This window comes from Lampetra fluviatilis, chromosome 58 (genome assembly GCF_964198595.1).
Source record: "Lampetra fluviatilis chromosome 58, kcLamFluv1.1, whole genome shotgun sequence".
Lineage (NCBI taxonomy): Eukaryota > Metazoa > Chordata > Hyperoartia > Petromyzontiformes > Petromyzontidae > Lampetra > Lampetra fluviatilis.
In genome coordinates this window covers 4,774,576-4,790,750 of record NC_136332.1, presented here as the reverse complement: position 1 = coordinate 4,790,750, position 16,175 = coordinate 4,774,576, and the positions used below count along the sequence as shown (strand labels likewise).

Below are 16,175 nucleotides of genomic sequence, written 5' to 3'. Positions count from 1 at the left end.
GCGAGGTATCAGATGCTGTGGAAGAAAATCATTTGAAGTGGGGGGCAGGCGGTGCCATCCCAAGCGGGGGTCACCCCACCAGGTTCGTGACCCGGTTCTGCCCCCACTGATTGGGGGGCCGGTCTGTTCACGGTACCCCAACACCCCCCCCCCCTTTCTCGTGCATAATTAATCGATGTTATCAATCGGCTTAACTCAGCCTAGCCCCTCCCCACCCCCCCCCCTCTCCACCCAGCCCCCACCCTCCCCTCCCTCCCACCACCCCCCACCCTCCCCTCCCCATGTGCACGACAGACAGATAAATACTCCCAGGTGGGCAGTGTGGAACCTGTTGTTCCTACCTGTATCAGTGTAGTGTGTCGTGTCGTGTGTAGTGTAGTGAGTAGGTTAAACGTTGAGTTTTATAAGGGCACCACGGGGTGACCAGCCCCTCGCCACCCAGCCCCACCCCTCCCACCCCCCACCCAGCCCCCACCCTCCCCACCCAGCCCCTCCCCACCTCCTCCCACCCTCTCCCCTCCCCACCCAGCCCCTCCCTCCCCATTGAGCCCCTCCCCACTGCCCACCCCCCCACTGCCCCCCCCCCTATCGTGAAGGCAACACGGCCTCGCCTCACCGTCCTTGAAGAGCTCGGCCACGAACTTGTCGGACGACTGGTTGAGCAGCGAAGCCACGTTGTCGTTCAGGGGGTCCATGTTCTTGGTGAGCCACTGGTCGGCCTGGTATTCCACCTGTACCGGCAAGACCGGTGCAAGGTGGGGGGCAGGGGGGGGGCAGAGAGGGGGTGGGGGGGCAGAGAGAGGGGGGGGCGGGGGGTCAGGTCTTGGGCAGGAGCGAATCGAGGGGAGAGAGGTGGAGCGAGGGGGGAGGGTGGAGCGCCATTGGGGTGAGGGTTGTCACCGGTTCGGGTTTGGTTTTTGGGGGGGAAAGGTGGCAACCTTAGGGCAGAGAGCCACCCGTTCACTCGCCCACTCGCTCGCCCACTCGCTCGCCCACTCGCTCGCCCACTCGCTCGCCCACTCGCTCACTCAACTATCCACCCACTCACTCATCCACCCGCTGACTCACTCACTTATCACCCGCACACTCGTCCACCCACTCACTCATCCACCCACTCACTCATCCACCCGCTGACTCACTCACTTATCACCCGCTCACTCATCCACACACTCACTCATCCACTCACTGACTCACTCATCCACCCACTCACTCACTCACTCGTCCACCCACTCACTCATCCGCCCACTCATCCACCCCCTCACCCACCCACCCACCCACCCACCCACTCACCCACCCACCCACCCACCCACTCACCCACCCACCCACTCACTCACCCACCCACCCACCCACTCACCCACTCACCCACCCACCCACCCACTCACCCACCCACCCACCCACTCACCCACCCACCCACCCACTCACTCACCCACCCACCCACTCACTCACCCACCCACCCACCCACTCACCCACTCATCCACCCACCCACCCACTCACTCACCCACCCACCCACACCCTCACTCACCCACTCACTCACTCACCCACCCACTCACCCACCCACCCACCCACTCACCCACCCACCCACCCACTCACTTCACCGCCGCCTCTCCGCCAGCGTGCCTCACCTTGCCGGCGTAGTGGACTAACATGAAGTCACACTTTTCCTTGACTTGCCGCGGCTTCTGGAACTTGGGGTTGCTGCCCTGCTCCTGGCCCAGCTTGTCCACGAAGCTCTTGTCCGTCGCCTTGGGGAACCAGCACTCCTCATCCAGCAGAGCCAGGATGCCTGGGGGGTTGTTCTAGAGGAGGGAGGGGGGGGGGGGGAGTGAAGGTCTCTACTGAGTGAAGGTCTCAGTGAAGGTCTCAGTGAAGGTCTCTGAAGGTCTCTACTGAGTGAAGGTCTCAGTGAAGGTCTCAGTGAAGGTCTCTGAAGGTCTCTACTGAGTGAAGGTCTCAGTGAAGGTCTCAGTGAAGGTCTCAGTGAGTGAAGGTCTCAGTGAAGGGTCTCAGTGAAGGTCTCAGAGAAGGTCTCTACTGAGTGAAGGTCTCAGTGAAGGTCTCAGTGAAGGTCCCTGCTGAGTGAAGGTCTCAGTGAAGGTCTCAGTGAGTGAAGGTCTCAGTGAAGGGTCTCAGTGAAGGTCTCAGAGAAGGTCTCTACTGAGTGAAGGTCTCAGTGAAGGGTCTCAGTGAAGGTCTCAGTGAGTGAAGGTCTCAGTGAAGGTCTCAGTGAGTGAAGGTCTCAGTGAAGGTCTCAGAGAAGGTCTCTACTGAGTGAAGGTCTCAGTGAAGGTCTCAGTGAAGGTCCCTACTGAGTGAAGGCCCCTACTGAGTGAAGGTCCCTCACCGCGCGCTCTATGAGCTCGATGCAGGGCTGCAGGTCGAGCCCGAAGTCGATGAAGTTCCACTCGATGCCCTCGCGCTGGTACTGAGTGAAGGTCTCAGTGAAGGTCCCTACTGAGTGAAGGCCCCTACTGAGTGAAGGCCCCTACTGAGTGAAGGCCCGCTGATCTCACCGCGCGCTCTATGAGCTCGATGCAGGGCTGCAGGTCGAGCCCGAAGTCGATGAAGTTCCACTCGATGCCCTCGCGCTGGTACTGAGTGAAGGTCTCAGTGAAGGTCCCTACTGAGTGAAGGCCCCTACTGAGTGAAGGCCCCTACTGAGTGAAGGCCCGCTGATCTCACCGCGCGCTCTATGAGCTCGATGCAGGGCTGCAGGTCGAGCCCGAAGTCGATGAAGTTCCACTCGATGCCCTCGCGCTGGTACTGAGTGAAGGTCTCAGTGAAGGCCCCTACTGAGTGAAGGCCCCTACTGAGTGAAGGCCCGCTGATCTCACCGCGCGCTCTATGAGCTCGATGCAGGGCTGCAGGTCGAGCCCGAAGTCGATGAAGTTCCACTCGATGCCCTCGCGCTGGTACTGAGTGAAGGTCTCAGTGAAGGTCCCTACTGAGTGAAGGCCCGCTGATCTCACCGCGCGCTCTATGAGCTCGATGCAGGGCTGCAGGTCGAGCCCGAAGTCGATGAAGTTCCACTCGATGCCCTCGCGCTGGTACTCCTCTTGCTCCAGGATGAACATGGTGTGGTTGAACAGCTGCTGCAGCTTCTCGTTCGTGTAGTTGATGCACAGCTGCTCGAACGAGTTCAGCTGTGGCCGGAGCCGTCGGCGGGTTGGGGGGGGGGGGGGGGTGGGGGGCAAGGGTTCACAGTGGGGGGAGGGAAGGACGGGACGTGCCCAGGTGAACACGCGCGCAGGTGAACGCGCACGGGAGAGCGGGTACACGCCGTCAGCGGAGTGTGCACCGTCATCATCATCACCGCCGTCGTCAATGTCACCATGGCCATCATCGTCGACATCATCATCATCACCGCCGTCATCATCATCACCGCCGTCATCATCATCGTCGTCATCATCATCGTCGTAAATGTCACCATGACCATCATCGTCGCCATCATCATCATCGTCGCCATCATCATCATCACCGCCGTCATCATCGTCACCGCCGTCATCATCGTCGTCGTCATCATCATCGTCGTAAATGTCACCATGACCATCATCGTCGCCATCATCATCATCGCCGCCGTCATCATCATCAACGCCGTCATCATCGTCGTCGTCACCATCATCGTCGCCATCATCATCATCGCCGCCGTCATCATCATCACCGCCGTCATCATCGTCGTCGTCATCATCATCGTCGTAAATGTCACCATGACCATCATCGTCGCCATCATCATCATCGCCGCCGTCATCATCATCAACGCCGTCATCATCGTCGTCGTCACCATCATCGTCGCCATCATCATCATCGCCGCCGTCATCATCATCACCGCCGTCATCATCGTCGTCGTCATCATCATCGTCGTAAATGTCACCATGACCATCATCGTCGCCATCATCATCATCATCACCGCCGTCATCATCATCATCGCCGTCATCATCGTCGTCATCATCATCACCGCCGTCATCATCATCGTCATCATCATCGTCATCATCATCACCATCATCGTCGTCATCATCGTCGTCATCATCACCATCATCGTCATCGTTGTCATCATCGTCATCATCGTTGTCATCATCATCATCGTCATCGTCGTCATCATCACCATCATCGTTGTCATCATCATCATCGTCATCGTCGTCATCATCATCATCATCATCACCATCATCGTCCCCATCATTGTCGTCGTCGTCATCATCATCGTCACCATCATCATCGTCGTCATCATCGTCGCCATCATCGTCGTTATCATCGTCGCCATCATCGTCACCATCATCGTCGTCATCGTCGTCGTCATCGTCGTCATCGTCGTCGTCATCGTCGTCATCATCATCATTGTCACCATCATCATCGTCATCATCATCGTCATCATCATCGTCATCACCATCATCGTCGTCATCATCATCGTCATCACCATCATCGTCGTCACCACCATCATCATCATAGAGGTGCAGGGCCGCTGGGTGAGTTTACAAAGACCCCCCCCCCCCACGCCATGACCACCACCACCATCGGACTTCACGTTGCTACGAAGATCGAAAGTCGAACCTCGAAGATCTCGAAGCCGGCGATGTCGAGGATGCCGATGAAGGAGGCGCCCTGCCGGTGCGTCTTGTCCAGAGTTTTGTTGACGCGGAAGACGAGCCAGCGGAACAGGCGGTCGTACAGCGCCTTGGCCAGCGCCTCCACCGCAAAGTCGGCCTGCAGGAGGAGGGCCATGAGGATACAGTGAGTGAGTGGGTGGGTGAGTGGGTGCGTGGATGGGTAGGCAAGTGGGTGGGTGAGTGGGTGCGTGGGTGAGTGGGTGATTGATTGACTGAGTGGGTGGGTGGGTGGGTGAGTGAGTGAGTGAGTGAGTGGGTGGGTGAGTGGGTGGGTGAGTGGGTGGGTGAGTGGGTGGGTGAGTGAGTGGGTTGGTGGGTGAGTAGGCAAGTGGATGAGTGGGTGGGTGAGTGGATGAGTGGGTGGGTGAGTGGGTGAGTGGGTGGGTGGGTGGGTGGGTGGGTGGGTGAGTGGGTGGGTTGGTGGGTGGGTGAGTGAGTGGGTGGGTGGGTGGATTAGTGGGTTGGTGGGTGGGTGGGTGAGTGGGTGGGTGAGTAGGTGAGTGGGTGGGTGAGTGAGTGGGTGGGTGGGTGCGTGGATGGGTAGGCAAGTGGGTGAGTGGGTGAGTGAGTGACTGAGTGAATGGGTGGGTGGATGGGTAGGCAAGTGGGTGAGTGAGTGAGTGACTGAGTGAGTGGGTGGGTGGATGGGTAGGCAAGTGGGTGAGTGGGTGGGTGAGTGACTGAGTGAGTGGGTGGGTGGATGGGTAGGCAAGTGGGTGAGTGGGTGGGTGAGTGGGTGGGTGGGTGAGTGGGTGGGTGGGTGAGCGGGTGGGTGAGTGGGTGGGTGGGTGAGTGGGTGGGTGGGTGGGTGAGTGGGTGGGTGAGTGGGTGCGTGGATGGGTAGGCAAGTGGATTAGTGGGTGGGTGGGTGGGTGAGTGAGTGGGTGAGTGGGTGAGTGGGTGAGTGAGTGAGTGAGTGGGTGAGTGGGTGGATGGGTAGGCAAGTGGGTGAGTGGGTGGGTGAGTGGGTGAGTGGGTGAGTGGGTGGGTGAGTGAGTGAGTGGGTGGGTGAGTGAGTGGGTGAGTGGGTGAGTGGGTGAGTGGGTGGATGGGTAGGCAAGTGGGTGAGTGGGTGGGTGAGTGACTGAGTGAGTGGGTGGATGGGTAGGCAAGTGGGTGAGTGGGTGGGTGAGTGACTGAGTGAGTGGGTGGGTGGATGGGTAGGCAAGTGGGTGAGTGGGTGGGTGAGTGGGTGGGTGGGTGAGCGGGTGGGTGAGTGGGTGGGTGGGTGGGTGAGTGGGTGGGTGAGTGGGTGAGTGGGTGGGTGGGTGAGTGGGTGGGTGAGTGGGTGCGTGGATGGGTAGGCAAGTGGATTAGTGGGTGGGTGAGTGAGTGGGTGGGTGAGTGAGTGGGTGGGTGGGTGGGTGGGTGAGTGGGTGGGTGGGTGAGTGAGTGGGTGAGTGGGTGGGTGAGTGACTGAGTGAGTGGGTGGATGGGTAGGCAAGTGGGTGAGTGGGTGGGTGAGTGACTGAGTGAGTGGGTGGGTGGATGGGTAGGCAAGTGGGTGAGTGGGTGGGTGAGTGGGTGGGTGGGTGGGTGAGTGGGTGAGTGGGTGGGTGAGTGGGTGGGTGAGTGGGTGAGTGGGTGAGTGGGTGGGTGAGTGGGTGGGTGGGTGAGTGGGTGCGTGGATGGGTAGGCAAGTGGATTAGTGGGTGGGTGAGTGAGTGAGTGGGTGAGTGAGTGAGTGGGTGAGTGGGTGAGTGAGTGGGTGAGTGGGTGGATGGGTAGGCAAGTGGGTGAGTGGGTGGGTGAGTGGGTGAGTGGGTGGGTGAGTGAGTGGGTGGGTGAGTGAGTGGGTGAGTGGGTGAGTGGGTGAGTGAGTGAGTGGGTGAGTGGGTGGATGGGTAGGCAAGTGGGTGAGTGGGTGGGTGAGTGACTGAGTGAGTGGGTGGGTGGATGGGTAGGCAAGTGGGTGAGTGGGTGGGTGGGTGAGCGGGTGGGTGAGTGGGTGGGTGGGTGAGTGGGTGGGTGAGTGGGTGAGTGGGTGGGTGGGTGAGTGGGTGCGTGGATGGGTAGGCAAGTGGATTAGTGGGTGGGTGAGTGAGTGTGTGAGTGGGTGGGTGGGTGGATGGGTAGGCAAGTGGGTGAGTGGGTGGGTGAGTGACTGAGTGAGTGGGTGGATGGGTAGGCAAGTGGGTGAGTGGGTGGGTGAGTGGGTGGGTGGGTGAGTGGGTGGGTGGGTGGGTGGGTGAGTGGGTGGGTAGGTGGGTGAGTGGGTGGATGAGTGGGTGCGTGGATGGGTAGGCAAGTGGATTAGTGGGTGGGTGAGTGAGTGAGTGGGTGGGTGAGTGAGTGGGTGAGTGGGTGAGTGGGTGAGTGAGTGAGTGGGTGAGTGGGTGGGTGGGTGGATGGGTAGGCAAGTGGGTAGGCAAGTAGGTGAGTGGGTGAGTGAATGAGCGAGTGAGCGGGCGGATGAGCGGGCGGGCGAGCGGGTGAGCAGCTGGGTAGGCGAGCTGAGTGAGTGAGTGGGTGCGTGGGCTGGGTAGAGTTGGTAAGTGAGTGACTGAGCGAGTGAGCGGGTGAGCGGGCGAGCGAACGGGCGAGCGAGCGAGCGAGCGGACGAGCACCTGCTCCTTGGTCTGCGCCCGCTGCACGACGTCGCGTCCGACCTTGATTCGCGGCGTGAGGATGGCTCGCGTGAACTCCGTCACGGGCATGCCCAGCAGGTGGCTCACCTTCTGGGCGGCTGGAGCAGCGATGTGGGGGGGCACAGGACACGCCGGGCGGTCAAACACCGCCGCCGCCACCCTCCCCGCCGCCCTCACCCACCGCCACGGCCTTCTCTACGAAACTCTGAACGATTCCCGTGACCTCTAACAGCCTCTGTGACTTCCCTCGTGACCTTTCTACGACCTCTGTGTCCTCTCTATGATCTCCGTGATCTGTTTACGATGTCCGTGACCTCTCTATGATCTCCGTGATCTGTTTACGATGTCCGTGACCTCTCTATGACCTCCCCGTGACCTTTCTACGATCTCTGTGACCTCTCTATTATCCCCGTGATCTGTTTACGATGTCCGTGACCTCTCTATGATCTCCGTGACCTTTGAGCAATCCGTCATCCCCCCTTGATCTCTCAACGATGCGTGACCTCCCCGTGACCCGTCCCTGATCTCTATGACCTCCGTGACCTCTCTACGATCGCCGTGACCTTCCCAGAATCCCTCCGAATTTCTCGTGATCTCTGAGTGATCACTGCGACCTCCGAGTTTCCTGCGTGGCCTCACCGTGACCCCGCACTACGAACGTGACCTCTACGTGATTTTTGTTTTTAACAATCCACGTGAGCTGACTTTGACCCCTCACAATGCCCGCGACCTGTCCGTGACCCCCAGCAATCACCGTTACACTTCCGAATCACCGCCGCTATCCTTCCTACGTCCCCCCACTCCGTGACCTCTCCGTGAGTGACCCCCTGCGTGCCCCCCCCCCCTCCCCCCGTTAGTGAGGGTACCCGTGTTGTCAGGCATCGAGGCCTGGTCCGTGTTCCTCTCCTTCTTGAACTCGATGTTGCCGAACTGGAGCACGGCCGACACCACTTTGAAGATGGCTGCACGGCACGGAGAGACAGAGCGGGAAACGCGCTGGTCACCACCTGCCGTTGTGGAGTGACTCAGGTGGGTGGATGGGTAGATGGGTGGGTGGATGGGTGGATGGGTAGATGGGTGGGTGGATGGGTAGATGGGTGGGTGGATGGGTAGATGGGTAGATGGGTGGGTGGATGGGTGGGTAGATGCGTTGGCATGTAGATGGGTGGGTGGGTAGATGGGTGGGTGGGTGGGCAGGTGGATGGGTGGGTGGGTGGGCAGGTGGATGGGTGGGTGGGTGGCTATCGGGGTACAGAGATGGGTGGGTGAGTGTTTAGGTGGGTGGGTGGATTGGGGCAGTTGTGAGGGTATAGAGGTGGGTTGGTGGGTGGGTTGGTGGGTGGAGATGTAACTGGGTGACCCAGGTTACGCTTGCACACGATACTATATATCCTGCTCCATTGAGTTCACACCTGCTGAAATAATTTTCTTGTTGTGGATTTCACACCTGATGATGATTGCTTGTGTTGCAGTCGAAACGTCGTGAGAAATTTTTACTGTTTCATATTTTTATAATTTTATTATTTCCCTTCTACGTGACTTTACCGAAAGAACCAAGAAGATGAATCCCTGCAGTCACGGAAGCTTTAAATCGAAAGGTGTGGTATAATCTTGATTTGAAGCTTTCGTGACTGCAGGAATCCATACGCCTTGGTTCTTTCGGTAAAGTCACGTAGGTAGAAAAATAAAATAAAACCAAAATAATTGTATTTTAAAAATGAAATAAATAAATAAAAAATTCCTATAAAATACAACGAAAATTATTTGATTTCAAAAATTAAATAAAACAAAAAAATGTATTTTTAAGATAAAATACAACAAAAACTAATTCATTTTAAAAATGAAATAAACACAAAATATTTTTTATTAAAAAAATGAAATAAAACAAAAAAAATTATTTTAAAGATACATTTTTTTAAAAATAAAATTAAACAAAAATAATTGTATTTTATGTTTCTACCTACGTGACTCTACCGAAAGAATTAAGAATATGAATCCCTGCAGTCACGAAAGCTTTAAATCCAAACAAAGTTCAAGTTTAGTTTGAGTGTGGTGCAAGGTGCCCGATGCGATGGACCCACAGCTGAGGTCCTCCTGGCTGATGCCCATGATGGACATGGCATCCACCGTCTCAATGAGCATCTCCTGGTCCGACTGGCCAGGCACGGGCACGTAGCCGAAGGACATGAAGTGATACTTGTTGAACTCCTCCAGCAGGAACTCCTCTGCTCGCACGCACACACACACACACACAGGCACACACGCACGCACACGTACGCGCGCGCACGCACGCACGCACGCAAACACACAGACACACGCACACAGGCACACACACGCACGCACACAGACACACACGCAGACACACACAGAGACACACACACACACGCACACACACGCACACAGACACACACGCACACAGAGACATGCACGCACACACACACGCACACGCACGCAGGCACACACAGACACACACACACACAGACACGCACACAGCCACACACACACACGCACGCAGAAACACACGCACACACGCACGCACACACACACAGAGACACACGCACACACACACGCAGACACACACACATGCATACAGACACACACACACGCACACACACGCACACAGACATACACACAGGCACACACACACGCACACACACAGAGACACACACACACGCACACACGCACGCACACAGACACACACACAGAGACACACGCACACACACACGCACACACACAGACACACACACACACGCACACAGACACACACACGCGCACGCACACACATAGACACACACACACGCACACAGACACACACGCGCACGCACACACACAGACACACACACACGCACACAGGCACACACACGCGCACGCACACACACAGACACACACACACGCACACAGACACACACAGGCACACACACGCACGCACACAGACACACACAGGCACACACACGCACGCACACACGCACACAGGCACACACACGCGCACGCACACACACAGACACACACACACACACACAGACACACACAGGCACACACACGCACGCACACAGAGACACACACACACGCACACAGACACACACACAGGCACACACACAGACAGGCACACACACGCACGCACACACGCAGACACACACACACGCACACAGGCACACACACGCGCACGCACACACACAGACACACACACGCACACACACACACGCACGCACACACACAGACACACACACAGACACACAGACACACACACACACACACACGCACACACACACACACACACAGACACACACACACGCACACAGACACACACACAGGCACACACACGCACACACACAGACACGCACACACGCACACACACACACACAGGCACACACACGCACACACACAGACACACACACACAGGCACACACACGCGCATGCACACACACAGACACACACACACGCAGACACAGACACATGCACGCACACACACAGACACACACACAGACACACACACGCACACAGACACACACACAGACACACACACGCACACACACAGACACACACACACGCACACACACACACGCACAGGCACACACACGCACACACACAGACACACACACACGCACACACACACACACACACACGCACGCACACACACAGACACACACACGCACGCACAGACGCACCAGTAATTACCACCAGCTTCATCAGGCGACGGCCAGATTTGGATTGTAAATGTTGTGGTTTGGCTCTCCAACACACCGGTGTGCTGTACTAGTATACTACACTACACACTACACTATACACTACACTACTATACACTACACTACTATACACTACACTACTATACACTACACTATACACTACACTACACACTACACTATACACTACACTACTATACACTACACTACTATACACTACACTATACACTACACTACACACTACACTACACACTACACTATACACTACACTATACACTACACTACACACTACACTATACACTACACTATACACTACTATACACTACACTATACACTACACTACACACTACACTACACACTACACTATACACTACACTATACACTACACTACACACTACACTATACACTACACTATACACTACTATACACTACACTACACACTACACTACACACTACACTATACACTACACTATACACTACACTACACACTACACTATACACTACACTATACACTACTATACACTACACTATACACTACACTACACACTACACTACTATACACTACACTACTATACACTACACTACTATACACTACACTACTATACACTACACTACACACTATACACTACACTACACACTACACTATACACTACACTATACACTACACTATACACTACACTATACACTACACTATACACTACTATACACTACACTATACACTACACTATACACTACACTATACACTACACTATACACTACACTATACACTACACTATACACTACACTATACACTACACTATACACTACTATACACTACACTATACACTAAACTATACACTACACTATACACTACACTATACACTACACTATACACTACACTATACACTACACTATACACTACACTATACACTACTATACACTACACTATACACTACACTATACACTACTATACACTACACTATACACTACACTACACACTACACTATACACTACACTACTATACACTACACTATACACTACACTATACACTACACTATACACTACTATACACTACACTATACACTACACTATACACTACACTATACACTACACTATACACTACACTATACACTACACTATACACTACACTATACACTACACTATACACTACACTATACACTACTATACACTACACTATACACTAAACTATACACTACACTATACACTACACTATACACTACACTATACACTACACTATACACTACTATACACTACACTATACACTACACTACACTACTATACACTACACTATACACTATACACTACACTATACACTACTATACACTACACTATACACTACACTATACACTACACTACACACTACACTACACACTACACTACACACTACACTACACACTACACTATACACTACACTACACACTACACACTACACTATACACTACACTATACACTACACTATACACTACACTATACACTGCACTATACACTACTATACAATACACTATATACTACACTACTATACACTACACAACTATAACTACACTATACACTACACTACTATACACTACACTATACACTACACTATACACTACACTACTATACACTACACTATACACTACACTATACACTACTATACACTACACTATACACTACACTATACACTACACTATACACTACTATACAATACACTATATACTACACTACTATACACTACACAACTATAACTACACTATACACTACACTACTATACACTACACTATACACTACACTACTATACACTACACTATTCACTACACTACAATACACTACACTATACACTACACTACTATACACTACACTATACACTACACTATACACTACACTATTCACTACACCACTATACACTACACTATACACTACACTATTACACGACACTATACACTAGTGCTGTACTAGTATACTGCACTATACACTACACTATACACTACACTATACACTAGTGCTGTACTAGTATACTACATTATACACTACACTACTATACACTACACTATACACTACTATACAATACACTATACACTACACTACTATACACTACACTATACACTACTATACAATACACTATACACTATACTACTATACACTACACTATACACTACACTATACACTACTATACAATACACTATACACTACACTATACACTAGTGCTGTACTAGTATACTACACTATACACTACACTACTATACACTACACTATACACTACTATACAATACACTATACACTACACTACTATACACTACACTATACACTACTATACAATACACTATACACTATACTACTATACACTACACTATACACTACACTACTATACACTACACTATACACTACTATACAATACACTATACACTACACTACTACACACTACACTACACACTACACTACACACTACACTATACACTACACTACACACTAGTGCTGTACTAGTGACGAATTGGCAAGTTCTGTTTACGTGACAACCCTCACTAGTTGGCTGTGTCGGGTGGTGGAGGGTTTCACGACACATTCACATATCCACGCGATCTAACCCGCCAAAACAAGTAAACCCGTAAAAACAAAGTTTTTCACTCTAAATCCTTTATATGCGTGGCGGCTAGAGTCCTCTCGTCCTCTGGCTTGAGATGGCTGCCACCTATGGGTCAGATGATTGCATTGCACCATTAAGCAATTGGCAATTAAATATAATATTTTTGTCCAAAAAAGTGTAAAATTTTTGAAAATTTTTTTCACGAACATTCAATGTCACGCACAACGAGTCTGTGTGGAAAATGTCAGCTCGATTGGATCACGGGAAGTGGGTTAAAAAACGACCGAAAGGTTTGCACGGTCCTAAGCAAGCAAGCAAGCGAACTTAATATAAAGGATTTAAAAACAAGTGAACCCGTAAAAACAACGTTTTTCACTATAAATCCTTTATATGCGTGGCGGCTAGAGTCCTCTCGTCCTCTGGCTTGAGATGGCTGCCACCTATGGGTCAGATGATTGTCTGCCACCATTAAGCAATTGGTAATTAAATATTTAATTTGTTTTCCCTAAAAAGTGTAAAATTTTGGAATTTTCTTTTTCACGAACATTCATTGTCACGCACAACGAGTCTGTGTGGAAAATGTCAGCTCGATTGGATCACGGGAAGCGGGTTAAAAAACGACCGAAAGATTTGCACGGTCCTAAGCGAGCAAGCAAGCGAACTTAATATAAAGGATTTAAAAAATTCTCTATTCTGGATAATATTGTTCGCAAAAGTCTACGACTACTACTACTACGACTACTACTACTACGACTACTACGACTACTACTACTACGTGTTAAATTGACGGTGACAACCCTCGGATTCTTACCCTTCTGCTTATCGTTGGCGCCGGCGACGAGGTAGTAGAAGATGTGGAAGCTCCGTTCGTCCCTCGCTTGACGCACCGCGCGAGATTTCTCCAGGAGGTCTGAGAGCGCCGTCAAGGAGTTGTGTCCGCCGTTATTGTTGTTGTTGTTTGTCGTTTGTTGTTGTTGTTGTTTACTCGAAGCGAACTCACAGCTTGAAGACGAGGGCCCGCGAGAAACGAGACTTTTGTGTCGAGCGGATTTTTTTTTTTCTCGTTATTGGGTCGATTTAGGTCAGCGGCAAGTGCAGAGCAACGAGATCGCATTGAACTCACTCTGTCTGTTGTTGTTGTTGTCGTCGTTGTTGTTGTTTACTCGAAGCGAGCTCACAGCGCCGTGCCCACGAGAAATGAGACTTTTGTGTCGAGCGGATTTTTATTTTCTTATTATTGGGCCGATTTAGGTCAGCGGCAAGTGCAGAGCAACGAGATCGCATTGAACTCACTCTGTTTGTTGTTGTTGTTGTTCTTGGTTTTTTCGGTAAAGTCACGTAGAAGGGAAGTAATAAAACAATAAAAATAAAACATAATAAAATAATAATAAAATAATTCTCACGACGTTTCGGCTACAACGCAAGCAGCCGTCTTCAGGTGAAGACGGCTGCTTGCGTTGTAGCCGAAACGTCGTGAGAATTATTTTATTATGTTTTATTTTTATTATTTTGTTACTTCCCTTCTACGTGACTTTACCGAAAAAAACAAGAAGATGAATCCCTGCAGTCACGAAAGCTTTAAATCGAAAAGTTGTCGTTGTTGTTGTCTACTCAAATCTTGTAACTCAATTTTAACCCACTTCCCAATGTGCTATCGACTGCAAACTTGGTATGCTTGTGTCATACCGATGACAATACTATATTCTATCATAAAAAATAAAATATGTTCTTAATTTAGGAGCTTTCGTGACTGCAGGAATTATTCTTTGGTTCTTTTCGGTTAAGTCACGTCTAAAAATAAAATAATAAAATTAAAATAACATATTACATGTTATTTTAATTTTATTATTTTATTTTTAGACGTGACTTAACCGAAAAGAACCAAAGAATATATATATTTTTAAACATTCTTTTTGAGATGTTACGTTTCGGCATGGGTCTAATCGTCCACGATCAACTGACGTTGGCTGTAATTGGCCACGGTCCCTTACGTGGTGGCAAGCTTCGGGGGAAACTTTAAATCTAAATTTGAAACCGAATTTCCTGCCATTTCTTGCGTAAAATATTTAAAAACTCACCAACACACGGGATGGACTTTTTATTTATTTTTCACAACAATGTCTAATAGTGTATTGTATTACATTGCTCTGTTTGAAATGTTTTAGCTTTTCTTGTGTCATTGTATGTAATGGCAGAGATTATGGATTCTAATAAAGTACAACCATAACCACAATAATATAAACATACATCTATTTTATAGCAATATATTGGGGGGATATTTTGAGCATCTACCCCCCCCGCCCCAAACCCTCTACCATGGTGAACACATTGTCAGCCAGATCACCGATTCTGGTCTTCTGCCTAGCACACGCACACAAAGATCCCCCGTGTAGCCTTAACAGACTGTAGGGGCAAGTGCTGTTAGCGAGCACCTATGAAGGCCGGAACGGCACATGAGGGAGTTGGTGGCCAGCACCACGCCCGACCGCCTTTGTCTCCCCAGTGGCGATGTTTACACACCGCACCAGGTACTCATTTCAGGCTGAGTCGACCTAGGGGAGGACCAGGACCCGTTCAAATAATCGTCACTGGGTGTTGGCCGTGAGCGGGAATCGAACCCGGGTTGATGGGTTCATAGCGCAGCGTAGCGCTAACCACTACACCACCGCTCCTTCCACAACACGCACAGACACACGCTCCCACACTCACACGCACACACACATACATACACACAGACACACAAACACAA

General features: G+C 51.2%; 1 protein-coding gene across 1 annotated transcript in view; it reads right to left on the bottom strand.

Annotated features, from left to right (window-relative positions):
• The window catches only part of LOC144950428 (myosin-10-like), a 125,087-nt gene that overhangs the window by 56,356 nt on the left and 52,556 nt on the right, over nucleotides 1-16,175 (bottom strand). The window contains exons 9-16 of the mRNA XM_078880531.1: nucleotides 14,238-14,336; nucleotides 9,268-9,411; nucleotides 8,053-8,148; nucleotides 7,166-7,284; nucleotides 4,543-4,695; nucleotides 2,967-3,140; nucleotides 1,623-1,796; nucleotides 617-731 (exon numbers count right to left, since the gene is read on the bottom strand). Of these exons, the coding sequence (XP_078736657.1) occupies nucleotides 617-731; nucleotides 1,623-1,796; nucleotides 2,967-3,140; nucleotides 4,543-4,695; nucleotides 7,166-7,284; nucleotides 8,053-8,148; nucleotides 9,268-9,411; nucleotides 14,238-14,336 (1,074 nt within the window). The remainder of the gene's footprint in view (nucleotides 1-616; nucleotides 732-1,622; nucleotides 1,797-2,966; nucleotides 3,141-4,542; nucleotides 4,696-7,165; nucleotides 7,285-8,052; nucleotides 8,149-9,267; nucleotides 9,412-14,237; nucleotides 14,337-16,175) is intronic.